This window comes from Sturnira hondurensis, unplaced genomic scaffold (genome assembly GCF_014824575.4).
Source record: "Sturnira hondurensis isolate 20B ecotype Veracruz unplaced genomic scaffold, ASM1482457v3 Scaffold0019835, whole genome shotgun sequence".
NCBI lineage: Eukaryota > Metazoa > Chordata > Mammalia > Chiroptera > Phyllostomidae > Sturnira > Sturnira hondurensis.
The window spans coordinates 3245631-3272977 of NW_028092466.1; the positions used below are offsets into that span (position 1 = coordinate 3245631).

At 43.8% G+C, this 27347-nt stretch overlaps 2 protein-coding genes across 4 annotated transcripts in view; both read right to left on the reverse strand.

Annotated features, from left to right (window-relative positions):
• USP43 (ubiquitin specific peptidase 43) overlaps positions 1-7294 on the reverse strand; it is a 65721-nt gene extending 58427 nt beyond the window's left edge. For 2 of the 3 annotated variants that reach the window (XM_037028222.1, XM_037028221.1), the window contains exon 1: positions 5848-6538. In XM_037028222.1, coding sequence (XP_036884117.1) covers positions 5848-6354 — 507 coding nt within the window. In that variant the 5' untranslated portion in view covers positions 6355-6538. Of the gene's footprint in view, positions 1-5847; positions 6539-7264 lie in introns of those variants that run through there. The other variant, XM_037028223.1, reaches the window with a different exon arrangement.
• A 1307-nt stretch (positions 7295-8601) lies between these two features.
• CFAP52 (cilia and flagella associated protein 52) overlaps positions 8602-27347 on the reverse strand; it is a 33066-nt gene continuing 14320 nt past the window's right edge. Inside the window, exons 7-14 of the mRNA XM_037028270.1 lie at positions 27238-27338; positions 25489-25659; positions 19996-20144; positions 17369-17514; positions 14718-14869; positions 12739-12841; positions 9853-9964; positions 8602-9020 (exon numbers count right to left, since the gene is read on the reverse strand). Coding sequence (XP_036884165.1) covers positions 8845-9020; positions 9853-9964; positions 12739-12841; positions 14718-14869; positions 17369-17514; positions 19996-20144; positions 25489-25659; positions 27238-27338 — 1110 coding nt within the window. The 3' untranslated portion in view covers positions 8602-8844. The remainder of the gene's footprint in view (positions 9021-9852; positions 9965-12738; positions 12842-14717; positions 14870-17368; positions 17515-19995; positions 20145-25488; positions 25660-27237; positions 27339-27347) is intronic.

Consider the following 27347-nt stretch of genomic DNA (forward strand, 5'->3'; position numbering starts at 1 on the left):
CTTTGTCATCTTCTGTGTAAATGCATATTCCAGCTTTTTAAAAGTTTATTTCAAAAGGGGAAATATATGCACATATTTGAAAAAAGAATGCAAAATATATTTTTTTCATAAGGACAGTGATGAAAAAAATTCCCCCCTTCCTCTACTCATCTGCAACCCCTGCACACCCCTCGCCAGAGCATCTTAGCAGTTTCTTAAGCATCTTTCCAGGGATATGTTTTCAGATTGTTTTAGTGCATGTGCAAGCACCAGCACCTGAGTGCAAGTGAATCTTCCCGTTTGTGCGTGCCCCCGACCCCAGACTGCAGAGCCAGGCCTCAGGCCTCATCACGCCCCGGTCTGTTTTCTGCACAAGCCTGCCTGTGGGGCCAGACACACCTCCCCTGCCAATCAAATCCAGTGGGCCAGGCTTTAGTCTTTTTCTTTCTTTTAATCTTTCCTTGGAATTTAAAGGAGACTTTAGGATAACATGAAGCAAAATTCAAGATTTAATTTTATACTTTGTGACAACATGGGTAGATCAGGAGAACATCATGCTAAGGGAAATAAGCCAGTTGGAGAGACACTGGTACCATAGAATTTCACTCATACGCAGAATCTAACAAACAAGCAGAGTTAACAAGCAAAACAGAGTCAGGCTCATAGATGGAGAACAGGCTGACAGCCTGGGGAGGGGAGACACAAACTACAGTGTGGTGACTGCCAGGGGATGTGATCAGGTGGAGATCTAAGAGGGTACAGCAGGGATAAATGGTGATGGAAAAAACAAAAATAAATAGAAAGATTCCCAGTCAGGGCACATGCCTGGGTTGCAGGTCAGTTCCCTGCAGGCCAACTCCCAGCAGGGGATGCACGAAAGGCAACCATGCATTGATGTTTCTCTCCCTCTCCTTCCCCTCTAAAGATAAATAAATAAATAAATAAGATCTATAAATAAATAAATAAATAAAAAATAAATAGAAAGATCTGATTAATTGAAATGTTGGTGCTGAGTCTATCTTCCAGTCACCCTAGTCTGGTTCACTGGAGGGTCTGGTTAGGATCCTTCTCTCCCGTTTCTGTGCACTTTATAGTGCTGCCAGACTTAGCAAATAAAATGAATAGTGAATATGCAATAAATAATGTTTGTAGTATAACTATGTCCATGCAATATTCGGGATATGTTTATACGGAAAAGTCATTTTTATCTGAAGTTCAAATCTGAAGTTTAACTGGGCATCATGTATTTTATCTGGCCACCCTACCCCTCAGCCACCCTCAAACCTACATCCTTAGTACCAACACTCTCTCCTGGGGAGATAGCACTCTCCAATTCGAAATCTCTACAGTCGGCTCTTCCTCTTAAAATCCGTGTTCTCTTTCATATTTTCACATCCACATTAGTCAGCTGTCAAGACTCTGAATTCTGGCTCCCTAATTACTTCTGCCAAGTCCCATTGCCACTGTTGAGTCCTAGCTACAGTGACCCAGATGACAAGAGCTACCCTCAAAGGAGCCCATCCCCAACAGTCGCCCCCTGCCGACCCATTGGCCGCATGGCAGGACCGACCCATCTTCCTAAAGCTGGAGCAGCTACACCCCTACTCTGGACCCTCCTGACTCTGCTCATCATCCTGTAGCCCCAGTTCCTCCTGCTTGGCCACATCCCCATCTCTCACAGCTCTTACCTGTTTCAGAGCTCCAGGTAAATGAGCCACTCAAGTGCCCCCAGCATACTTCCCCCCTTCAAAAGTCTATAGCTTTGCTTCTTCCTCGCACATGAAATCCGTTCCCCTCCTGCTACTCATGCTAATCCAAGACTGATTCTTTATGCTGGCCTACCTATAAAGCCATACACCCTTTCCAGCAAGAATTTGACCACTTCAATAAGATAAACAAGACAGGGCTTTAAAAATATTCCTCTATAGAAACACAGTACAGTTGACCCTTGAACAACTCGGGTTAGGACTGCATGGGTCCACTTATATGCATTTTTTTCAATAAATACTGTACATGTGTGTTCTTTTCCTTGTGATTTTCTTTTCTCCAGCTGACTTTATCATAAGAATACAGCATATAATACATATGACACACAAAATATGTGCTAACCAACTGTTTATTCTATCAGTAAGACTCTGGTCAACAGTAGGCTATTCGTAGTTAAGTTTTTTGGGGAGGGTCAAAGGTTATACTTGGACTTTGGACTACAGGGGGGTGGGGAAGTCCATGACCCAACCCAAGCAGTGTTCAAGGGTCAGCTGTAATTCCCCTTTGCAAGACTCAAAGTAAGAAATGAGAGATACAGACAAAGAATCTCTAACTGCCACTTGAGGAAAACCTGTAGCACACTCATTAGATGGTCTTAAAAATGATGTGTGAGGAAACACTAATGAGGAAAGAAAATAAACAGGTCTGTCCTTTCCAAGGAATGCAAAAATATCTATTTGACATTGTTTTACACACAGGGTCCAGCGGAAGTAAGTAGGCTGCTTAAGTGAGGTTGGTAGGGTAATTGGTAGGTAATATGGTGTAATAATTTATAGTTTTAGTTTGAACATTTCACCTAAAACGTCCTATAGTGTGCTTGAGTGTGATCTTGCTGTTACAGAATTACATGGCCCTGATTTTGTAATAAAAGGGGAGTTATTTGTGCCAGACCTTGTCTTTGTAGATAGATAAGAGAATTAAGGAATAAAGCTTATGGAAATGAACAGAGCTGAGGACAATGATTTTAATACAAGAATTTTAATGCAGTGTAAGAACTTGAAAATTGTACGGTACATAAATGTCTCCATAGGGATTTGTTCATTAATAAAATATTATACAATCACTAGAAATTAAATTCTACAGACTATTTAATGACCAAGAAAAAGTCTGATGATAATAGTTTTTAAACAGCAGTTTACAAAATTAGGACTTCCAATTGTTTGTACAAGCTTTGAAACACATCAAAGTTTATTATGATCATGTATAGAGATCAACTCTAGTGGAGTTCCAGATAATTTTTTACAGTCTTAAACTTTCCAATTTTTTATAATATACACATACTTAATTACATCATTAGAAAAGCAAAGTATTATAGATAATACCAAGACAGGATATTTTAGCCCTGGCTGGTGTAGCTCAGTGTATTGAGCTCAGGTCTGTGAACCACACGATCACGGTTCGATTCCCAGTCAGGGCACATGCCTGGGTTGCAGGCTAGTTCCCAGCAGGGGACACACGAGAGGCAACCATACATTGAAGTTTCTCTCCCTCTCTCCTTCCCTTCCTCTCTAAAGATAAATAAATAAAATCTTTTAAAAAAAGACAGGATATTTTAAATGTACTTACTCATTTGCTCTTAAAACAAAGAGTGGTCCTGCTGCCTGTGGGGGCTGGGTGACCACAGGCTCAGGACAGAGAGCAGGCAAGCCATCCCGTGTGCACACGGGAGGCTAGGTGACTAGAGCCAGCATGCTGGTCCCCCTCAAGTTCCTCTCTTCCTCAGTCTGAAGCTACAGATCCCTCCTGATGATCAAACTCCTTTATGAAACCTATATGGCTTGTCCCCAAACAACTGTCCAGGCTCTTACCCGCAACTGCACAGACGTTCATTAATTCACTTATTTGTTCCGCCTAGCTCCTCAGCCCCACCCCTCTCATCCATGGACTGGCACTTTCAGTTTCATGTCCTTAGTTGACCCCTGTCCCTACAAAATTCAGTTCAATGGTTACCTCATTTGGGAAGCCTCCCCCGCCCCCACCCCAGTCTCAACTCCACCTCCCCTACTCAAATCACAGCCTTTTGCCAGAATTGCCACAGTTTCCTCATGTTACTATTTTCTAGCACTTGCCACCAACTCTAATCACTGCCTGTGTGATTATTTCATTACCATCCATCTCTCTGTAAGTTCCTGGAGAGAAGCCCCAGAGTCAGGTTTTATACTCATCACTCAGTGTATTCCACGCGCCCATTAGAGTGTCTGGACACCCAGTGGAATACTTGTCGGATGAATGAATATTTCTTCATCTGCAAAATAAGAGGAGCTCACCTAGATTTCAATCAGCAAGGTTGAAAACCTAAAGTTCTAGGTGAGCTTGCAGCTTCTGGACTCCTCCACTCTCTCCAAGGCTGGCTACCCAGATGACATCACCCTCACTGACATTAACAACTTGATTACCCTTCCATTTCCCCAGGGCTCAAGGGGAGCCTCCAGGCCTCATGGGTTTCAGAAGAGAGAGAGAGGAAATCCATGTGAGTCTCTGGGTGATGAGTAATTTGGAAGCTTTTTTTAAGCTACTCCCACATCTCCCATCTCTGCAGTAACTTGATGAGACCCGCATGGGGCTTGAGAAAAGGTTACACAAAGGTTACCTTCCTTCCTCTTCCTCTTCCTTGGTCTCTGCAGGTGAGAAAGTGTAAAGATAGAATAATAAAAAAAGTTTCTGAGGGCCAGGTGCTGTGCTAAATGCTGTACCTATAACTCATTTAATCTCCCCAAGGCTACACTATAATAAGGTAGGTACCATTATGGCCCTATTTCACAGATGAGGAAAGTTGAGGCACATCAAGATTTGGAAATTTGCTCAAGGGCTCAAAACTCCAGAGATCTTACTCTTAACCACCACTATACAATACTGCCTCTATTTTAAAAGCAAATGTTGCCAAAAAGAGATATTAATGATGCCCATTCCACCCACTGATTCCTGCAGCACAGTGCTTCACTGGTGGAAGCTGGAGAAAGGAAGTTGGGGCTTGGCATCCCGGTGGGTCATGTGGCAAGGATTGCTTTCTCGGGCTGAAACTCAAGAGCAGTGATGCTTGTGGAATGAACACTGACAGGTTCCCCCCCTCCCCCAAGAATAACAATCACTGGTCTATGGCGAGCTTCAACTCTCTGCCCTCAGAGCTGCTCGGGGCGGGGGAAGGGGGAGTTTGTTTGTTTTTTGCAAGAAGCAAGCTATGCGTATCAATTATCAGGAACTCTTGAATTCAACTGGGACCCCAAATAAACGCCCGCCTTAATCCCGGATGAAGTGATACACACAACTTCCAAAGAAAATCTCATGACCCTGCAGCATTCCGAGTAAGTAGACCGTGATTCTGGGGACAATGGAAGCAACGCCGTGCTAACGCATCCTAGGGGATTTAATTTGCACTAAACAAAAGGATGCCATCTCTGATACAGCAACCCACTGTCTCACCTGAGCACTCAACCAGCCTACAGGTTCTCAGCTTCCATTGAGTTTAGAATAAAGTCCAAACTCCCTACCACTGCCTCCAAGACTTTACATGCTCTGGCCAACCTAATTTACGCGCCAGTCTATCCTCCTGGGCTCCAGCCACACGTTTCCTTCCCAACGTGCCTCCAATTCTCCAATTCAGGCCTACGCTGCTCCCTCTACCTGGGTTTTTCCTGAGTCCTCATCATTCAGATTTCAACTCAAGCATCACCTTCTTCCTCCAAAACTTGCCCTTCAAAGTCTGAATCCCCCACCCAGCACCCCTCCAGATTGAAAACTATCCCTGAACACTGCCTGGTCCACAGGCTTTCAATACTTCCACAAAAGGTTTGCTGAACGGGGAAAAAAAAACCAACAACAAAAAAAACCCCAACACACTACTCAAATCTGCCAGCTCTTTCCATTCAACCCCTTAAAATATCTGGGAGGAATTAATTCCTAATAAAAACGTATGCGAGATATGGCATAACAAATCGGCTCAAAACCAAGGCGGCAACCCGCAGCGGAACTGGTATGCCGTCTAAAGCAAGTTCCAGGAAAACCCTTTCCTGAGGGAGCACACACTTCTCAAGAAGGGAAACCAAAGGGCCAGAACGAGCTTCCTCGGAGCAGCGAGGGCCGTTGGCGCAGGGCGCTGCCTACCTTGAACTCCGCGGAAAGTTGTGGGGTGTATTCGCGTGTCCAGAGGGCGCGCACTAGCGCCGCCAGGTGCTCGGTGACCTCCGCGTGGCCGGGCGCCGCCCGGTAGCGCCCAAGCGCCAGGAACTCGGCCAGCAGGTCGGTGTTGCTGAGACACTGCACCACCGCGTTCATGAAACAGGTGTTGCCGTGGTTCTTCAAGCCCTGCGCGCCCGGGGGCCTTGCCCCATCGCCGGCGGGGAGCTGGGGCTGGAGTCGCGGCGGGCGCTCCCCACCTGGGCTTCCGGGCGCGGGTGGAGCCGGAGCGCAGGCAAAGTCCCCCTCAGTGTCGCCATCGCAGTGTTCCGGCTGGGGCCGGGGCCAGGAATGCGAGTCCTCCGGGCGGGAGCGGCTGCCCAGCGCCAGCAGGAAGCGGCTAAGCAGGCGGCGCAGGGAGCGGCGGCGGCGGAGCCGGGGCGCAGGCGGACCCCCTTGTGTCCCGATCCCCGGGCTCGGCTCCATACCTCCCATCCCCGCGCCTCCCGGAGCGGATCCTCGGACCCCAAGCGGACTAGCCGCTAACGGGCCTTTACAACCCCGAACAGGAGCTGGGGTGCAGGTTACCTGCAGACCAGGTGCGTGGGGACCGGGAGGGGGCGGGGCCAAGGGCGGGGCCGCCCCTCCCCGCGCGGGAATCCCGCCGCAGGTTCCGCCCCAGGGCAAAGCTGGGCCAGCCAGCGGCACTCGCGCCCTCGCTGCGTGGACTGGGAATAAAACACTGAGAGTCACCGAGATCACGTTCCTCTCGCTTCTCATAAGCTAACAGACCTGAATTTAACCTCTGCTCCTTTTCCCTCCCAGCCTTCAAGCTGTGGAAATAAGATTGGATAAAATTGAAAGCGCCTAGTAGTAAATTTGCAAACTCCTGGCTATTTCTAAATTTCTTGTAATTACGTCCAGGTAAATATACAGAAAAGGGAAAGAAAAGGAAGACTTTCCAAAGCTCAGTCTCAGGCATGGTGAGAGGCGCGCACTGGGAACTGTGAAGGGACGGGAGCGCTTTCGTGCACCGCTGGTTCCTTCGCAGGCTCAGGTCTGTGCAGACCAGTGGCGCCACTCCTAGTCCGTCTGCGGGGTAGCGGAGGCAGAACCTTTGCCCGGATCCGCCATCCTAGGACCAGAACTTGGAGCCGCGTGTTGCCCCACGTAAAATAACCTAGATGGTTATGGTTTGCTTTTTTAAACTATAGAGTACGTTAGAATCATTTTACAAAAACTTGCGAGACTGATCAGCCTTGCTTTATCTGATGGGGAAACGGTCTCCGAGAGGTTAAGGCAACATACTGAAGCCACTGAACCCGTAAGCAGAAAAACCGGAACTCGACTGCCAGCCCCACAGGTTGGCTCTTTCCAGTCTCTGCCCTGTGCAGTATTCGCTTACCAGGAAGTTTTCTGGGTCTCAGACGCGCCCCCTACGCGGTCACCTGCTCATTCCTTAACGCGAAATCCTGGGTGAATCGTTGCCCAATCAGAATCCATTTGACCTTGCCAGGCCCTAGATTCCCTGGGTAACTGCAGGACTCCTCTCACTTTATCCTGTAACTGTCGGGTTTATAATTAATCAGGCAAAGTCTCGAAAAATGAATTTCGCATAGATTTCTACCTCAAGAAAAGATCAGCAGTGTGCGTTTATGCGCCAAGGCCCTGAAATGTTATTATTAAAGTATCTGACAAATAAGAGATCCCATTTATTAAATATCCACCTTGATATATCTGATAACTTACAGCAGCAAGTTACCAGATGCAAAAAAAAAAAAAGTGTACTGTGCATGGGGCCTTGGTGTTTCCTGAAAAGGTCACTATTTACCCTCTCTGGAAAAGAATCCCCTCTGGATGATCAATATACGACGTCCATTCCCTCACGCTTCTGATGGCAAGCACAGGAGAAAGATTTTATGACCAAAAAAAGCACCCATGAAATTTCATCCTTGATATTCACCCCAGGGTACTCAATGATACGCCTTAGAGAAAGCACTGTAATTCATGTTGAACTCCCTACATGTCAGGAATTCTGCTGACGACTTAATACATTATTTCGCTTAATTCTTTTTTTTAAGATTTTATTTTTTCAGAGAGAGCGAAAGGGAAACAGCAATGTGTGGTTGCCTCTAGTGCGCCCTCTATGGGACCTGGCTTGCAACCCAGGCATGTGCCCTGACTGGGAATTGAGCCCTTGACACTTTGGTTCACAGGCTGGCATTCAATTCACTGAGCCACACCAGCCAAGGCTATTTCACTTAATTCTTACAGCAACCTTCTGAGCAGGAATTTATCCTTGAGTTACAAAAGATAAAACAGTGGCTCAGGGAATAAAAAAATAATAACACTAATAATAAAACTATCCCTGGCCAGGTAGTTCAGTTGGTTGGAGTGCCCTCCCAATATGCCAGGTTTGCTGGTTTGATCCCTGATCAGGGCATAGGCAGGCCAACCAGTGAATGTGTAAGTAAGTGGAACAGCAAATTGGTGTCTCTCTCTCTCCCTTCCTCTCTCTCTAAAATCAATAAATAAAAATAAAAAGCCACCCAAGATCTAGATTCAAACCCACATCTTGCCCCATGCAGCTTGACCAATGAAATGCTCATGAAGAAGGTGAGCTCACACTCCTTATTTTCAGAGAATATCGGCAAAGTCATCCATGGATGTATCAGGAGGAAGAGCTGCGGGGTTTGCAGAGTCCTAGAAAAGAGTGTATGACAGGAAACCAACAACCAGAAGTTTATTCATAATAAAAAGACTTTTAATTACAGCTTGGACCAATTACTCTTGAGCATATTTCACTTTTAATATACAGTTTAAGAATGTCAAATACATTCTACAAAGGAATGGAGAAACTTACAGGTAAAATATTTTGACTAAAGAACAAAAACAAAAAACATTAAAAACAAAACATCAAAAACAGTTCTGTAAGCGGTGACACGTCCGACACAACTGTGTGCGGTGCTATGAATCTCCACTGCTTCACGAGGCAAATGGGTACTTCCACCTCAAAATGGCTCCGTCAGCACTTACACTGACGATGTACTGATTTCCTGGACTTATCCGAATGCGCCTGATGTTGCCACTGTGTCCAACCCCAACGTGGGTCACTTCGCCTTCGTTATAATCCCAAACTTTGACCATATGGTCATGTCCACCTGAAAAAAGACATGTATATGGCATTGCTATAACAGAATGCAGAGAAACAGCCCTGATTTCAAATAACTGAATTATTTTCAACACATCCCCTGGGGCCAATTTCAAGGAAGACAAACCTGTCTTTATAATAACTCTTTCTTGATTATAAAGTATACATCTGTTGTAGTAAATTTGAGGAAAAAATACAAAGAGTTGGCATTGCCCTGATCCTACCACCCAGAAAGAATCACTAATAACATCTTGGTTTAGTTCCCACCAGTCTTTTCTCTGGAAGTATGCAGATCCACATACATGTCTGTGTATGTGACTGAGATCCCACCATGTCTGTTTTTAAATCTTGTTTTCAGTAAATGTGTTTTTGAAACTTTAAGTAATTTGGAGCACTTCATTGTTAATGTCACACAGAATCTAAGGGCCTGGCAGGAAATGATATTGATGTTGTTCCAACAGGCAAGTCGTATAGGAAATGCCCCCAGGAAATACTGATTTTAAAGCCTGGCATTTAAGACGTCAGCTGGAAATAACAGAACAAGGCACAGCGGACAGCACAGGCCAGGAAGCCAACCCTGCCCCTCCTCCCAAATGCCAGCAATTGGGAGGCTTAGCTTTTACTTGTGCGCCTCAGGCTGCTGGGCAAACATTTCGTCTCAATGACATGTGACTTCTACATTTTTCTTTTCCAACCACACTGGCTGCAGTGCTCAGGCATGACTCAAACCATGTGCCCTCTAGACCCTTTTGTGGTCACTTCCAATGACCTCCTGCCTGAGAGTTCCATGTCCCTGTTTATCTAAGTCGGGCTTGGCTTTTTTTCCTGACCCCAGTACTAACCTGTGACAAAGTGCACTCCTTCCAGTGTGATATCCATACCATTGATTGACCCCGACAAGGAACCTTCCAACTCTCTGATTACTGACCCATCAAACACTTCCCAGTAAGCAATCTGGAATTCCAGAGAGAAGCATTAGGCAGGACTCAGCTCAGTGGAATCATCCACTCACATGCTAACAAAAGATGGTTCTACTTTATATAGAAGGTGGCAAAAATACATCACGGGATGATATGTCGGCTCACATTATAAATAGGCTAAAGCAGGGGTGGAGAAACCATTTTAATATTTTTAGTATTGGTTTTTAAATTTGTGTTCTATTTAAAGTGACGTTGATGTGCTGGTAAACCCGGATTGCGACAGAAGCACTTTTGATCAGACCAGGCAGCCTGAGTCTGAAGTCGGTTGTAAAAGAAAAAGCAAACAGCCACTGCATCGGCTTTCCCACGTCTGCTCTCAGAGCAGCAGAGCCGGGCTCCCCGGCCTGTGGAAGGGAGGGAGGGAGGGCACTTGCTTCCCTAGGCTAGGGGAATGAGCAGTGCAGACAGTTCCGAGGCTGAGGCTGAGGCTGCGCCCCATACGGCCAACAGCTCATCGCGGCTGTCCCTCCCTGCTCCTCACCCCACCCCTATTCCTGGCTTTCTCTTCTGCCTCAAAGCAATCAGCATGCCACAGGGTGGACTTTTAAAGACAAATGGTTAATATCTGTCCCCCGCTGGGGAGGGAAACTAGATTAGGGCTGAAATGGAGGGGAAGACAGAGCTCAAAGAGAGAGATTTTTCTCTGAATGCACTGCTTTTATACTTTTTGAACTTTGAAACATAAATGTACAGCATATTCAAAACTAAAATTTCTTTCTAAACAAAAAGCATTTGACCAGAAATCAGGAGTGTGGACTTGGGCATGCATTTCACCACTGTCTTTGTTCCTATTGATAGAAACTTGCTGTATTCCAGACTTTATGCCAGGAATCTGTATTCCTCTGAACCCAGCTAGAAATTGTGTAAGATATATATATATATGTGTGTGTGTGTGTGTGATTTATAGATATATTACTTATATATATATAATTTATATGTATGTGGTTTATATATGTGATTTCATTTGATGCTTGGTTGCTTTAGTATAAAGTTCTATTTTAACGTGAAAGCTGAAAGAACTCTAAGAACACACCCAAATCCTTGTTTCTCAGGAAATACACAAGTAATTTGTGCTCGACTCCCTGCTTTATCAGCCAAAGAAGTCACAGCGACCCTCTGGACCAGGCCGCAGGCTTTCCTGAATGCTCCTACCTGGTATGGCCTTCTCTGAGGCATGATCAGGGCCAGGTCCCTCTGTGGCTCCGGCCTCACTCAGCTCCCAGGTCCCCTCCTTAAGGGAGGCCCCCTCACTGACCAGCTGGCTAAGTGGCTTTCTTCTTCCCAGCCCGTGTCACAGAACCTGGTCTATTTTCTTTTCAGCTCTGTCACCATCTCATAGCCTCGCATGCGCCTGTTCACTCATTGTTGACCCACGTATTTGTTTACATGTGTACTACCCAGGTCCGTGCCCTCCTACCCAAAACAAATGCGTAGAATAAGAAATAAGCTCCACGACAGCAGGGACATTGTCAAGTCCCCTGCACTTAGAATATTTTTACAGACTTATGATTTATGGGTTAAACATTCTGGTAAAAAATCCAATAAGAGGGAAATAGGCTGGTTCAAGTCTCATAAGCTGAAACCTAAAATATGGCAAATACCACACTATTTTAGAAACTTTACGAACCATATATCAAAGTATTAATGATGACGTGGTGGTTAACCCCCTCATAGCCATTCGACTCCAGTTCCAAGAGGAAGCCCACTGAGACCACAGGTCAACACAGTCTGGGTGGGCATCAGCCAGTCTGGGGCCGATGAGACACAAGAAGGCCACCTACAGAGACTGGAACTGAGGCCAATCCCCATGACCCTCCCCCCCCCATGGCATCCTGTCTGTGTCAGGCAAGTCCTGGTTGGACCAAGCAGCATTTCTTGAGTTTTTATGATCAAGTGTCTCTAAAAAGTAGTCCCCAGTCACCTGGGAAGTTTAAACAGGAAAAAACTTTACTCCTAGATTCGAATGTGGGGATAGTGGGAGGTGGGTGAGGCACCTTTAGTATTTTCCCTACAGTATTTATATACTTTTAACTCATCAACATTTTCCATAGCTAGGAAAAGATAAATATGCAACCTCTTCCTCAGTGACCTCAAAGTCATCTCAAAATCTGAATTAGAAGAATCCAAATCCATTCATTGGATGTGCCCACAATTAAGCCGATCTGACGTGGCTGGCCGGGTGCACGACGCCCCAGCATCCTTGCTCCTCCACGTGCCTTTTTCCTAACACCTCTTACTTGCTCCAAGGGGAAATGTCCACCCAAAAAGGACCAGTCTTCACCCAAGGACACAGACTCTCCAACTTAAAAGATTTTTAATACATTGGTGAAGCAGATCAAGGAGAAGAGATGAGGGGCTCTATTGTCATTCAATTTGAATTTAATCAAAGTGACAACTGGTTTGGGCACAGCAATTCCTTTCTGGCCTCAGAAACTTCCTAACAGTAAAAAGCAGTATGTAACGAATACCTACCAGTGGCAGGCACCCTACTGTAAGCATTATATACAAGCATGACTTTAATCCTCACAGCAACTCTATGAGGCTGGTGGCATCATCATCTCCATTTTACAGATAAGGAAGCAATGGCAGCAAAAGATTGCAGAGCATTTCCGAGGTGGCATGCACGGCTGGTAAACAGCAAGGCCGTCATCTGCAGGGCATGACCCCAGAGCCTGCACCCTCAGCCACAGCTCCTCACTGCTTCTCTGTTGTACCAGAAAGAGCTGAGCTCTTGCCGGGAGCAGTTACCTTTCTGTCTGTCCCGCTGGTGATGATCTGGAACTCCTCAGGGTGGTAACAAACACACTGGAACAAAGTATTGGCCAGGATCATCTGATTCCTCCTGAGATGTCTGAAAAATAGATTCAAAAGCTGGAAAACTTGACTTTCTCTCCACTAGAAAATGTCAGTACTGTTCAAACTGGATTTGGTACAACTTGGATTAGGGTTGGTTTATTTATTCCAAACAGACTTCCTGTTATTCTGCCCACTTCCACACTGCCCCAGTGTACCTATGGGGCAGTCAGAAAAGGGGCGGGGGGGGGGGGGAACTTTTCTGAAGACAAAGCACAGGACTAAATGGGAAGCCTCAAGATCCAGCGAGAAAGGAGTAGAAGAGGCTGAACTCAGAGTCAATCTGCTACCTTCCACACAAAGTCCTTTATTCCCGAGGCTGCCATTTTTGAAGTGAAAGTCTAGACAAGCTGAGTGGAAAAGTGTGAGGAGAGCTTTCAAATTTGGATATCATTGGGCCTTACTGAAAGGGATTGGATTCAGTAGGTTGGGATAAAGCCCGGAGATCTGCATTTTTACTCAGTATCCCAGTTGATTCTAACGTGCTCAATAGTTTGAGAACCACCGCTTTAGGTACCGCACCAAAAATACGAAATCAGCTTCTCCTTCCACTGACCAGGAGGCTGGGCATCCACCTCACAGGCCAGGCTCCACTGTCTATAAGATGGACCTCTGCACAGTTTCTTCTCATTGTTGAAGTTTTCAAATGTGGTATCTAAATTGGACATTTTTAAAGACTTTGGCACAAATTTCGCAAATATTCCTGCTATGGAACAAGGGAGCTTGGAGCTTTGAAGCAGTCGCCAACTATTCACGGAAACAAGCATAGATATACACTTCCGGTTATGTATTTTCCCAGCGGGAAGTTCAGCTGAAGGCTAACCCCTCCCACAAGTGTGGTCCCTGGACCAGCATCAGCGGCATCATTTGGGAGCTTTCACAAAGGCAAGATCTCAGATGCTACTCTAGACCTTAGAATCAAAACCAACACGTAAACAAGATTCCCAGGGGTTTTGCGTGCACATCAAAGTTGGAGACACACAGAGCCAAAGACAGAGGTGTACTTTGGTTTTGTTTTGTAATGTATTGAATAAACAGTGCTCTGTCTTTACCTTTAGTTCCCATTCTATTCTCTCCAATAAAAAAATTCTATTCTTTTGCTATATCTGTACTATATTTTTATAGATATATAAATTCATCTCTATATATTTCCTCCCACCTCTGTACTTAAGTCTCTCTAATGCCGTTCACACAGAGGAGAGGCATCTTAGCAGTGATAGAAGGGTACAGGGTGGGAGGAGAGATTGGGGGAACAGCATCTAATTCTCAAAATAAACACACAGAAAAAAATGCTCATAGTAAAAAAAATTATTGAAAATAACTTTAGATTATTCCAGCAATAAAGTTCACCTGCCTTGGTCCAGTGAGCTTGGAGTCATGCACTCTATAGACACGGCGATATGCTTCCGGTAGGAGGGGTCCCTGAGAGTGAGGCCGACCAAGGGGGAAGGGCAATCCCACCTGCCCCCCACTCCCCCGCCCCCCACCCCCCAGCAAGCTCACCCTGGGACTGACAGGGTGCCTGGAAGGACCAGAAGAACTGCCGACAGTACTTAAGTTATTTCCCTCCTCCCTTTTGGGGGAATACTTAAGAGTTGAATTAGCGTAAGTTAAATTACACTTCACTGTGTATCCGGGAAGTGACCTCCCTACCTGTCCAGAAACTTCTAACATCGAGCTCTTCCTGAAAACTATACCCTTTCCACCAGCATCCATGAGTAGCTATGGGAACGAGTGGCTTCTGATGAGTACCACTTTATGTTTTCTTAAATAAGGTTTCTATACTTCATTTGAATCTTCTTTCAAGTTCAATACAATGATGGTGTTGTTGGGCTTGTGAGTGCCACTTTGTTCTCCCCATCACAGGTACCTACACAAGGTCCCAAATGATGCAGGTGCCATCCGTGCTGGCTGTGACACACTCCTCATTGTTCTTCTTCACCCGGATGCAGGACACGGAGGACTGGTGCTCCTTCAGGGCCTCCTCCAGCTTCTGGATCTGGCAGCCTATCTGCCACACCCTCACCTGAAAGCCACAAGGCACAGGCTTGCAACACGCACTTGGGACTTTTGAAGGGATAAAAAAAAATTCTAAGAGCTCTCCCACCTCTGCTCTGCCTGACCTGTTCTCCCTTGGTTGAGTGGGGTGGGAATGCTAAATTGTAGACCAAGAATATTCTTCCATGGAGCCAGAAAAATGCACCCAATAATCCTGCACCTGCTTCTACTTTCAGGGCGGAGAAATGTATTAGGTTCCAGCCATTAAAATGGAAAATGCAAGGGCTGCCGCTAACCCAGGAGAAATAACATGTCTCGTCATTTCTTCCGAGCATTGCTCTCAGGTTTCTGGTGCCATCTGGAAACCACGTGGGCACTCAGAGCCATGTTCAAACTTTCATGTCAGTGGCTCGACTTCAATCATTTAAAAACTAATGGGTTTCAGCCCCATCAAGGATAATACCCACTTTTTATTTAAAAATATATTTTCTAATACCCCTTTGCTATCCTGAAGTGAAATGCATAGGTAATACAACTGCCTACACACAAAATTTCAAAACAGTCATATGATGCCCTAACTGTAATAAAAAAGGAAAGTTATTTAGTCATTATTGCATGTCCTGTAATGGATAGATGCTCTGTTACAACTCCATCAGAAAACATAACAATGTAGTCAGATGCTTATGCCTTCTTATAATGAATGTGTCAGACCGATGAGAGACAAGAAGTGCAGAAACTGCTCTGAGGAAGTAGTCCAGGCACTGAAAAGACCGTAGTCTGGGTGAACACTAGACTAAAGACTGGTGCGAGGACAAGCAACTGATGTGCACCTGACCAGAGGAAAATAACCTTAAATGAAGAAACGCATTCTAAAACACTTTCTTAGTAAAGAAAATTGGGAAGCATGAGGTATCCCAAATGAGGGGGGCCATATTCTTTTTTTTGGTGTCCAAGTAATTCTCCTGTTATGATGTGGGATGGGATAAGGACTTTGGCCAAAGAAAACAGATCTCCAGTGTTGAAATCCCACTATGTGTGGGGGCATGCATGTGACCTTTTTCATCATAGTATGGCGTGGGCTCCAGCCAAAGAGCCCCAGGACTAGAACTTTGGGGGTACGGGGCATTAGCCCCTTCGTGGTGGGACTGCAGGGGTGGTTTGTGTATGCTGAGGGGGGCAAGGGACAAGGTGGTAGAATTGGGACCTTCACAACTCAGGCAATGGCCATTTACCAGTAAAAATGGAAGTTCCTGAGTATTTTAGCAACTCCTGCATTCACATCAGGGCATACCTGCGGATCAACAGCCCTGGTCTGTAGTACTTACAAAGACCGTGAAGACCATGGTTTTGGAAGGATGGTTCTGAAACAGCTGTGGGGAATGAGAAGAAAAGCTGACATGGCCAGAAGATTGCAATCACTTTGTAGTGTGTCATTTCCTCCAGCAGCCTCATCAGCTCAGGTTCAGCAGCCTCATATGCAACTGGTCTGGTCCCAGCCAAGTCTGGGCATTAACAAGGCTGATGCTGCAAGAGGCTGAAGGAGTGAGGAGGATGCCGAGGGCATCAGCAACAGTGTGGCTGAAGGAATAAGGGAAGGGAGTCAAGCCAGGAGGGTAGTGATAGGCAGAGATGGAGGATTGTCGACGGCTCAATGTGTCTATAGCGCCCCTGAAAAGTGGCTAGTCTGGAGGGAGATGTGCTCTGAGTATAAAAACGCACACCGGAATGTGAAGACTCAGAGCATATAAAGAGTGCAAAATATCTAATTGATGGGAGCAGTGTTATGTCCACATGACCACAGGCAGGTGCAGCCCAGTGAGGTTACAGAACAACACACCCTGGCCAGTTCTCACAGCTGGAACAGGGTGGGGTGAACCGGCGCCCAGGCAGTGCGACTCCAGAGCCCAGACACTCGGCCGCACATCTGCTTGGCCCAAACTCTGCTAAAGCCTACACAAGATGCTGTGTCTTCCCTCTCCCCGATGTCATTGCTATGATAGCATGGAGAAAAGAAAGGAAGAGAAAACATGCCACGTCAAGAAAGGGCAGGCCGTGGGGTAGGAAAGCAGCTGGGGAGGAAGAGAGGAGAGGCACTAAGGTGAATAAGTGGAGATGCTGTAGGGTCCTTAAAATGATGGAAGGAAAGGTCAAGTGTCATAATTTCAGTAATTCTAAAAATAGCATCTCCTTTAAAAGACAAGATAAAGACAACTTATATAACTACAGTCTTTGAAGGGAAAGAACAAGTATGTATTCCAAAACTCTGGCAGAACACCAACTTGGATTCCTAGCTCAATTCTATACAGAACATTCTCATGTCTGCATCTTAAATGTCCTTTCTGTGAACAAATGCATTTATATGCAGATTTATATTATTAGAATTTTAATTTATGATGTATTTTAGGGTCTCATCAAAATCTTAATTTGGTCCTTCCTGACTCCTAGAACAGGTTAAAAAAATCAAGTAAGTGATCTCTTATGAGGTAGTCGCACTATATTGAGGACTATTTTTTAAAAAAGATTCTACCTCCCCTTCCCCACCACCACTGATGACCCTTTTACAGTCACTGGTGGTGGCAATGGCTGTCACGCCGATCCTGTGGGCATTGTTAATGACGAACATCAACCGGCCTGTCTCGGGGGCAAAGGCTCGGATTTTACCGTCGTCCCACGCTGGTAGGGAAGGAAAACAAAAAGCAGGTAAGATCAGTACATCACACTCTCTCTGCAGACCATTCCTCTCCTACATCACAAGTGAATGTCAGGGCTGGGGAGCAGTGGTGATGATGGAGGAAAGACACCAGCTCCCCCCCACTTCCCGATTCCCAAACTGGTCATGCCTGGCTGAGGGAAATGTGTGGCTCGCCTTAGATGAACCTGCCTGCATGCACATCCCGCTTTAGGGGAGAGAAATGAGGATGGGGAATGGGGAAAAAGAAGGAAGATCAGCGCCCACTTTCCCCTGAGCTGCAAAACTTGTGCATTCAACTACTCATCGGATATAGCATGTGGGGTGTACAATTTAACATCCCCAAATAAATGGTGACTTCCTACTCTCCCTCCTGCCTTTAAATCTGATGCTCTGCCCACCACCTTCACCATCTTCCCCAGCTCAATAAAAGCTGCCACCATCTATCCAGTTGCTCAAGCCAAGACCTTCAGAGTCATTCTTGATTCCTCTCTACTCCTTCCACCCAACCCAACTCAACATCAAATCCATCAGCAGGCTCCGTCAGCACCACAGTTGAAAAACATTCTGAATCTGAACACTTCTTAACTCCTCCACTGGGACCACCCTCACCCAAGCCATCAGCCTCTCTCTCCTGGATTATTATAACAGCTTTTCCCTGGCCTTGGATTCTTGCTCACCTACAATCAATAATCTATGTAGGGGTCAAAGTGAACCTCTTAAAACCATGTTACCTCCTTGATCAAGAACTTTCAAAAGCCTCAATCTCCTCTACTACCACTCTGCCTGAATGCCGACCCTAACCTTACCCTCAAGCTCCAGACACACCAGTCATCTTTCTAGTCCTCAAATACACCAACCTATTGCCCACCTCAAAGCTACTGCCTACCTCAAGGCTGTCCCCTCTGTCTGAAATGTTCTTTCCCACATCTTCACATGACCGGCTCCTTCTCATCATCTTTACTGTCACCTATTGAACTTAGCAATTGTAAATAGGACCCTCAAGGCAGATCCCATTTCATCAAAGACTTGAGGAAGTGGGGTGATGGTGGTGGTGAGGGAGTGACCTATAGGGCTCTCTGAGAAAAGAACATTCTAAGCAGACCAAACAGCTAGACCAAAGACCCTATGTGCAATGTGTGTGAAGAATAGCAAAGAACACGTATGGCCAGTGGGAATAACCAGGAAGGGACAAAATCAGAGGTAAAAAGGTTGAGGTGGGGGAGGTAAGAAGGTCACATAGGGCCCTGTGGGCAATTGCATTAACTTTGTCCTTTGTTCTTTGAGAGAGAAAGACCTTTGAATCCTAGAAATGGCATGATCTGACTCTCTTTAATCAGAGATTTCTGGCTTCTGTGTTGAGACTAGTTTGAGGGAGAAAGGTGGTAGGCAGGGGAAGAAGCAGGGTGACCTGGTGGGGAGGCACTTGGGTAATCAAGAGAGAGAGAGAGGCTGGTGACTGAGACAAGGGTGAAAATGATGAGATGTGATGGGGCCTTGGATGTGCTCTGACAGGGGCTCATGAGGGAGGGGCGAGTGTGGAGTGTAAGAGAAACAGGAGGAGATAATGGCCTAAATGTTTGTGAGCTCTCAGTGGGATGCAAACCAGGAGCTCCTGGCAGCCTCTGTGTGGAGAAAAAACATGCCCAGGGGAGAGGCCAGCGTGGAGGATACGGAGCCAAGAAAAGAGATGTGATGGGCTTCTGATGTCACCATTTAACAGCCAAACCTAAAGATCTACTGGCTTTCCATTGATGTGAACTGCTGAGTCGACTTTCTGACATCCGAGGAAATTTTTACATGGATTGAACATAAGAAGTAGTAATAAATTATTTTATTTTTTCCATTTTTTAAATTTTATTGTTGTTCAAGTACAGTTGTCTACCTGTTCCCCGCAGCACTCCCCCAAACCACAGCCATCCCCATCTCCCTCCTCTGATTCCACCCCACCTTGGTTTTAAATAAATTATTATTTTATAGAAAAATATTTGTTTCAGAGATAGATACTAAAGGATGTATACATGAAATATTATGATGTCTATAATTTATGTTAACATTTTTGTCATGAAATAATCAACCAAATTAAATATATATTCCCTTTGAGATATAACTTCAAGCCAAGGTTTTATCCCTTGAACAACAAAAGGGGTTCTAATACAAGCACCTTGTACTCACTGAGGGCCCAGATTCATTTTGTAATTGAATTACCAAGTTTCCCTGCTAGAGAGAGAGCTACATGTTCTAGGTAGCAATTTAGCAGAAGAAAAATTTCATTCTTCCTAGCTCAGAAAGTCTCCTGGCTGGAAGGGACTCCAAAGGGAGGCTAGACTAGAAGCAAGGAGGGCTGGGTGGACAGTGAGAGGCTGTTCCAGGTTATCCACTGGCAAAGAGCAGGGCGTAATGAGAAAGACAGGCTCCCAGCCACAGCCATAGCGGGAGGCCAGATCTTGGTGTGTCGACATTACCTGAAATGATGCTCTTGCCGTCTCTCATGAAATCAATGCTGTGGCAGGTCATGTTGGGCACAGTGATGCGCAGCAGCTCCCTGCTGGACTGTGTGTGCCACACTCTGATGTCCTTCTTGGCACAGGTGGCGAATAGCTCATCAGTGCCACTGAAAAGAACCCACCAAGAGGATCTGAGATGCAGCCATACAAGAGGCACCGTGTTCCTTAGCTGCATGTCTGACAGCAAAAGTATGTTTTGTAAGAATAAAGGAAAGGATGCCTTTTGGGCACCAGTTATTTCAAGGCTTGATGGTCTTACAGATTTCTTATGTGAAATGGCATTTGAGGCTGACAAATCTTATGTGAATTATCTTTTGTAGTCCTTTCCCTTGAGGAAGGGTTGGGACAAAGTTGCTCAAAAAGAAAATGTCAATATAAGAGTCTTTCAATGTCCTGGTGAACTGGGGGATAGTAAGTAACATTTCTTGAAATAAATTACATCATGAAATATTTATATTAAAAGAGGCTAAACAAAACTTTCCCCGTGAAGCAGATAATCATTAGAATTTCAATAAAGAAAATAAAAATGGTACTAGAATTCATGTTTGCAGATAACCCAAAACACTTCTTTGCTTAGTTATGGGAAAATATAAGACTGTGGACAAGGAAGAGAATCTCAGAGTAATTGGTCTGTCAAGGTTTTAAAATCCCTGACTGGTTTTTTTTTTAAGATTTTATTTATTTATCTTTAGAGGGGAAGAGAAGGAGAGAAGGAGAGAAATATCAATGTATGGTTGCCTCTCGTGTGTCCCCTGCTGGGAACTGGCCTGCAACCCAGGCATGTGCCCTGACTGGGAATCGAACCTCGATCGTGTGGTTTGCAGGCCCGTGCTCAATCCACTGAGCTACACCAGCCAGGTCTGACTGGGTTTTTTTTTAAAGGACAATTTTTAATATAGAATTAAAAATACCAATATGTAAAAAAATTTATAGATTATTCCAATTTGTGTATAAAAAGGAGTCACAGTAGGGTACAATAAAGACCACCTGCTTTACAACTGTGGACATCTAACTAAAGTCTTGGTAGAGACTGAGCTAAATTTCAGACTTGAGTACTTCTCAAAGTTTTTCTACACTTCCTCATGAGCACATGGGTGGAAAAAGAGCCTCTCTCACTTGTGTTAAGATCTACTCACTTTTGAATTAATAGAAAATAAGTGGGTCTTTTCTGCAATTTTTGCTTTGGGGCTCAGAGATAAAATTATTATGGCAGACTAGTGACTTAGAAAGAATAAATGCTAAACAGGACAGCAGATAAGATAGAGCTCCTTGCCAAACAGTTTCAAATAACAGAGATCAAAAGCCAACCTTAGAGTAGAAACACTTATTTAAAATAAGATAAGTTTTATATTGGACACGGCCTTCAGTGAAAGAGCTTCTCCTTTGGGAAAGCGAGCTCTTAAGGAGGTGCATGGGCCCCTTGTGAAAACTAAATAGCATAGAGTGAATACACCTAGAGAACTTTCCAGACTCTCTCTACCCTTGATAAACAGTCCACTTCCTCAGGACCCAAGTCTAGTCCAAATGAGCCATTCAAGTAGTAGAGTGTCCTTAGTTTAGGATCTGAAATGTTAACTTCCAGAAATAACCAGACTGATTGGATCAAGATGGTACACTAGGACCATATGCTTCCTCCCTAACATCTAAAATCTCATGAATATAGAAATAGAGACGACAGAAATAGAGATAGATGTAGATATGTACACATATAAATCAGTAAGAAACAAAGCCGAGGGAGTTCTTCCTCAGAGACCTGTACATTTTTAAAATGCTAAACAAAATTCTATAGACTGAAGAAACAACACCAAATGGTAACCTAGGTATTTAAGAAAGAGCAAAGAGCATCAGAAATGCATAATTAATTAAAATTTTGAAAATATTTATGGCTGTTTAAAGAAAAAGTTATAAATATTATATTGATGGATTTATAATATGTAATAGGCATACATTAAAACAATACTACGAAGGATAAAAACGGGTATGAGGGAAACATAGTGTTGCAAAGTTCTATACTGTATTCTATTTGAAGCATCTAACATTAACTCTAAGCAGACTGTGATATATTAAAGGTGCATATTGTCATTCTCAGAGCAACCACTAAAAATTAATGCAAAGATATATAGGTAGAAAGCCAATAGAAGAATCAAAATAGAATGCTATAATATCAGATTTTTAAAAAATGTGGCCAGAAAAAAGTAATAGAAGAGTTGAAACAAAATAAAACAAATAACAAAATGAAAGATTTAATACAACTGTATCAAAAATTATATTAGATGTAAATGGACTAAATATTTTAAATAAAAAGAGATTATTATACTGGAAAAAAAGCAAGAACTAAAGGGAGAAATCTACATTCATTGCTTGAGAATTTTTTTAAGGATTTTATTTACTTATTTTTAGACAGGTTAGGGAGAGAGAAATAAAGGGACAGAAACATCAGTGCGTGAATGCCTCTCGCACACCCCCTATTGGGGACCTAGCCTGAAACCCAGGCATGTGCCCTGACCAGGAATTGAACCAGAGACCCTCTGGTTCATAGGCTGGCACTCAATCCAGCAAGCCACACCAGCCAGGGCTTTTGTTTGGGAATTTAATACATTTCTCGCAGTAAGTGATAAAACAAGTAGACAAGAAATCACTAAGGATAAGAAGATCTGTATGACATTGACAACATTAAACGCTTCCATAGAGAAAAAAAAAGACTTTTTTAAAAAAATATATTTTATTGATTATACCATTACAGTTGTTCTATTCCCCCCTTTCATTCCCCTCCACACACACACTCCCTCCCCCACCATTCTCCCCCCCTTAGTTTATAACGTGTCTCAAGTTCTTTAGATTCTATATTTCCCCCACTATTCTTGCTCTCCCCCTTATCTATTTTCTACCTACTGTCTATGCTATTTTCTCTGCCTTCTACCCCCTTCTCCTCCTCCCATTCCCCTGTTGCTAACCCTCCATGTGTTCTTCATTTCTATGGTTCCACTCCTGATCTAGCTGTCCTCTAGATTTGCTTTTGTTTTAGGTGTGGTTGTTAATAACTGTGAGTTTGCTGTCCTTTCACTGTTAATATTTTTCATCTTCTTTTTCTTATATAAGTCCCTTTAGCATTTCATATAATAAGGGCTTGGTGATGATGAACTCCTTGAACTTGACCTTATCTGAGAAGCACTTTATCTGTCCCTCCATTCTAAATGAAAGCTTTGCTGGATAGAGCAATCTTGGCTGTAGGTCCTTGCCTTTCATGACTTGGAATACTTCTTTCCAGCCCCTTCTTGCCTGTAAGGTCTCTTTTGAGAAATCCGCTGACAGTCTGATGGGTACTCCTTTGTAGGTGACTGTCCCCTTATCTCTTGCTGCTTCTAGGATTCTCTCCTTCATTTTAGTCTTGGCTAATGTAATTACGATGTGCCTTGGTGTGTTCCTTCTTGGGTCCAACTTCTTTGGGACTCTCTGAGCTTCCTGGATTTCCTGGAAGTCTATTTCCTTTGCCAGACTGGGGAAGTTCTCCTTTATTATTTGTTCAAATAAGTGTTCCACTCGTGGCTGTTTCTTTCCCCCTTCTGGTACCCCTATAATTCAGATGTTGGAATGTTTAAGGATGTCCTGGAGGTTTCTAAGCCTCTCCTCATTTTTTTGAATTCTCATTTCTTCATTCCTTTCTGGTTGGATGTTTTGTTCTTCCTTCTGGTCCATTCCATTGATCTGAGTCCCAGTTTCCTTTCCATCACTATTGGTTTCCTGGACATCTCCCTTCATTTCAATTAGGTTAGCCTTTATATTTTCCTCTAATTTGTGACTATAATCAACCATTTCTGTGAGCATCCTGATAAACAGTGTCTTGAATTGTGCTTCTGAGAGGCTGGCAATTTCTTGGTCGCTTAGAGTTGTTGGCTCTGGGACTTTGAGTTCTTCTTGCACCATCTTTTGGGCTGTTTGTGCCTGTTCCGTAGCAAGATCGGAGCCCTAGGTCTTCACCAGAGCAGGGTAACTCAGTCGCTGGGTTGTGACGTTGTATGTGGGGGCAGGGTCAAAGAGGAGAAATGGCATCCCATCTGCCTTCTCCTGCCGCGGCCCCCACAGGTGCAGCAGCTGCCACCGTCACCGGGCCCACGCGTTTCGTCCCACTGCACGCGAGTGCGCCACCGCCGTCAGCCCTCGCCCCTGGGGCCTGCATGGTCCGTCTCACTGTGCGCGAATGTGCGATCGTGGTCAGTCTGCCCCACACCCTGACTGGGTCCAGGCCACTTGCGTGCCTAGGTTGGGGGATCTGTCCTGCCAGATCCTGCTCCGCTGCTGGCTCCGCCCCTCTTACCGTCCCAGTTAAACGGTTAGTTGTTGTCGGACTTCCGTATAATTCAATTTTCTGTTTTTTGGCTGTGTCTTTGTTCTCCAAACCTTTGTTGTATTCAAACTTGGTTGTGGGAGAAGGCACAGTGTTTCCACCTATGCCTCCATCTTGGCGGAAGTCCAAAAAAGACTTTTAAAGTACATACGGAGTTATTCCATTTATATAAAGTTCAAAAGTAGACAACAGTAATTTATGGGACCAGAAGTTCAGGTAGTGGTTATCTTTAAGGAAGAGTGCAAGGGTAGTAATCGGGAGGGTGTTCTGGGGTGTTGCAAATGTTCTATTGTTTGACGTGGGTAGTAGTCATATAGGTATGATATTTCATGTGATATTTCATGATTACTCACAATTTATGGGTTTTCCATATGTAAATTATACTTCATTAGAAAGTTCATTAAAATTCCTCTTATACCTAGCCAAATGATCACTCAAGTCTGAGGGTTAAACAAAGATATATTCAGATAAGACCAAATATTCTATATATAAACTGTCTCTGAAAAAAATTACCCCCCCAAAAAAAATCAAAGAGAAAGGTGTGAAAAAAAGAGAGTGAAGACAAAATGTGTTTCAAATCTAACAGTGGCAAACCAGGACAGAAGCTCTCTTTGATATCAAAACTGCCGATGGCTGTTTCACTTGTTTTGTGTGAGATTCACCAAGAAATACTGCACCCAGATCCAGAAGGCCTCGCACGCTCACTGCAACCAGGTGCGGGGAAGACCCAAGAGATGCAAAACAGTGACTGGAAAGAAGGTGGAGAGAGGCGCTGCTAAGCTTTTTCCAGACGGGGCTAGGGGAATGAAGAAAAGTTTTGCCAGTCTATTTACCCTTTTTGTGATGCATTTAATAGAAAAGCTAACATTCTAAATAAGTCTAAATTTGAATCATAAAACCTAATATGTGGTAAAGATCATAGAAAAATCTATTAAAATAATTCACCATAATAGAAGAATTTAAGGAAAAAATCATAATCTATTATGATTTATTATGTTCATAGATAGTAAAATGCATTAATATAATTACATTTCTTTGCACACTGCACCAAATCTCCATGTTCTTATTGCTTTTACAGGTGAAAAATATTTTCATATTCTACTTACAAAGGAAAGACAATGTCCTGTACAGCTTCAAAGTGACAAGTCAGTATGAGAGTCTCTTTGAAATCTGTGAAGTTGACACAATAAATGTGTGATTCTTCTGTTCCTACAAAAAACTGGTGTCCTTCCCCTCGAAGCGTGATAGAAGTGATACCACCTTCTAACTGGATTTTCCTTTAAGAAGAAGAAAAAAGGGAAAGTAGATTCACTTAATCAACAACTATTCATTAACCATCTGAAGCATTACAGAGGGCAAAAATCAGGCACATGACCTGGGAAATGCCTTGGAGGAGGTGACACGGTTAGAAAGGCAGTAGGTACAAAGCTAGGGTCCCCTTGGTTACACAGCGGGAGGCAATCATAGGTTCTGATAGGGAATCTTCCTCAGTGAGACAGTCTGCAGTGGGCTGTGCAACACTGTAGGATTTGAATGGAGGGAATGTTCCAGGCAGGCACATGAGCACAAAAGACCATGGCAATGAAACACTTCGCAAGTTCTATTCCTGGAAAATAGTCCTAACACCAGAGGAAAAGAACCTTTATGTGAAAGGCTGTTACCACAACCTTATTTAAAAGAGCGAAAAGTTGAAAGCAGTCTAGACATGCAGTTGTAATGAAATGGTTAAATGATCTATGAGACAGAAACTACAATGAACATTTGCTTAGCTATTAAAATCATCTTTAAAATATTATGGAATATATATCTATATCTCCACAATAATTTAAAAATATTATATAGTAATATTTTAAATGTTTATACTGTTTGCATTAAGCAGAAAAAAACAGAATATAAAACATTCTACACATAATAAGTACAATTATTTTTAAAATTATATGAATAACAGACAAGAAGAAATAAAATGTTAATCGTGGCTATCTTCATCAGAACTTTCAGGGATTATTTTACCTTCTTCCACTTTCTAAATTCCCCTCGCTCCCCAAGTGTTTAATGAGTATGAATTTTTAAAAAAAGAATATATAAATATAAATAAATGAGGACCTAGAAACCCAACCTTCTCTGCAATTAATTTAGTGTTGACCCTAAGAATTCAATGGGAGCTCTTGGGCAAAGAACCAGCCTGGGAAATGCAGTATTTTACAGAGATTCATGTGTTGGTGGGACGGAGGGCAGTGAAGGAAGAGAGGGTGGTCCCCAAGTCATATTCCAGCTCCTTGTTGAACTCCTTGTTCATAGCAATGTAGAAAGTTTTATTTCATTTCATTTTAATTAGAAAAGCCATGAAAAGTACAGTGTCTTGTACAGAGCCATGAAAAGCTATGGAGAGTATAATAAACGGTACACAGAAATAGCTGGTGAATATTCGTCATTGTTTTAAAACTTGTATTCAAATGCATTAACTAGTAGTTAATGGGTACATAATTGGTACCCATTGCACAATAAATTTCACTGAATAAACCAATGTTGAAAGTTTGAAATTTGAGTTTACTTGTTGAGTAAGCTCATAACAGCGTATTTCCTGTGGCTTAATGCATCAGCTAAATAAAAACATGTGTTTATTAGAAGGGAAGTATTTCCCTGGGTAATGGTGAATTACTTTGGTTTGATTCAACATACGCCATTATCTTATTATTGGCAAAGAAACCACCATCTACTGTGATTCCAGTTATTCATTTTAACAGCAAGATGAAATTCCTTGACCAAATATCACTTTGCCAATGTCACTTAGTTGCAGGCTTTCAGAAAACCTCCCTCTGGTGGGTCTCTCCCCATCCCAACCATGTGGAACTTACTTGATGGGTTTGTAGCTGGGGCTTTTACAGAAGGCCAGCAATCCGGCTCCTGAGCCCACCAAGAGCGCCCCCATCTTCAGGCACTTGATAGCTGACACTCCCTAGGGGGA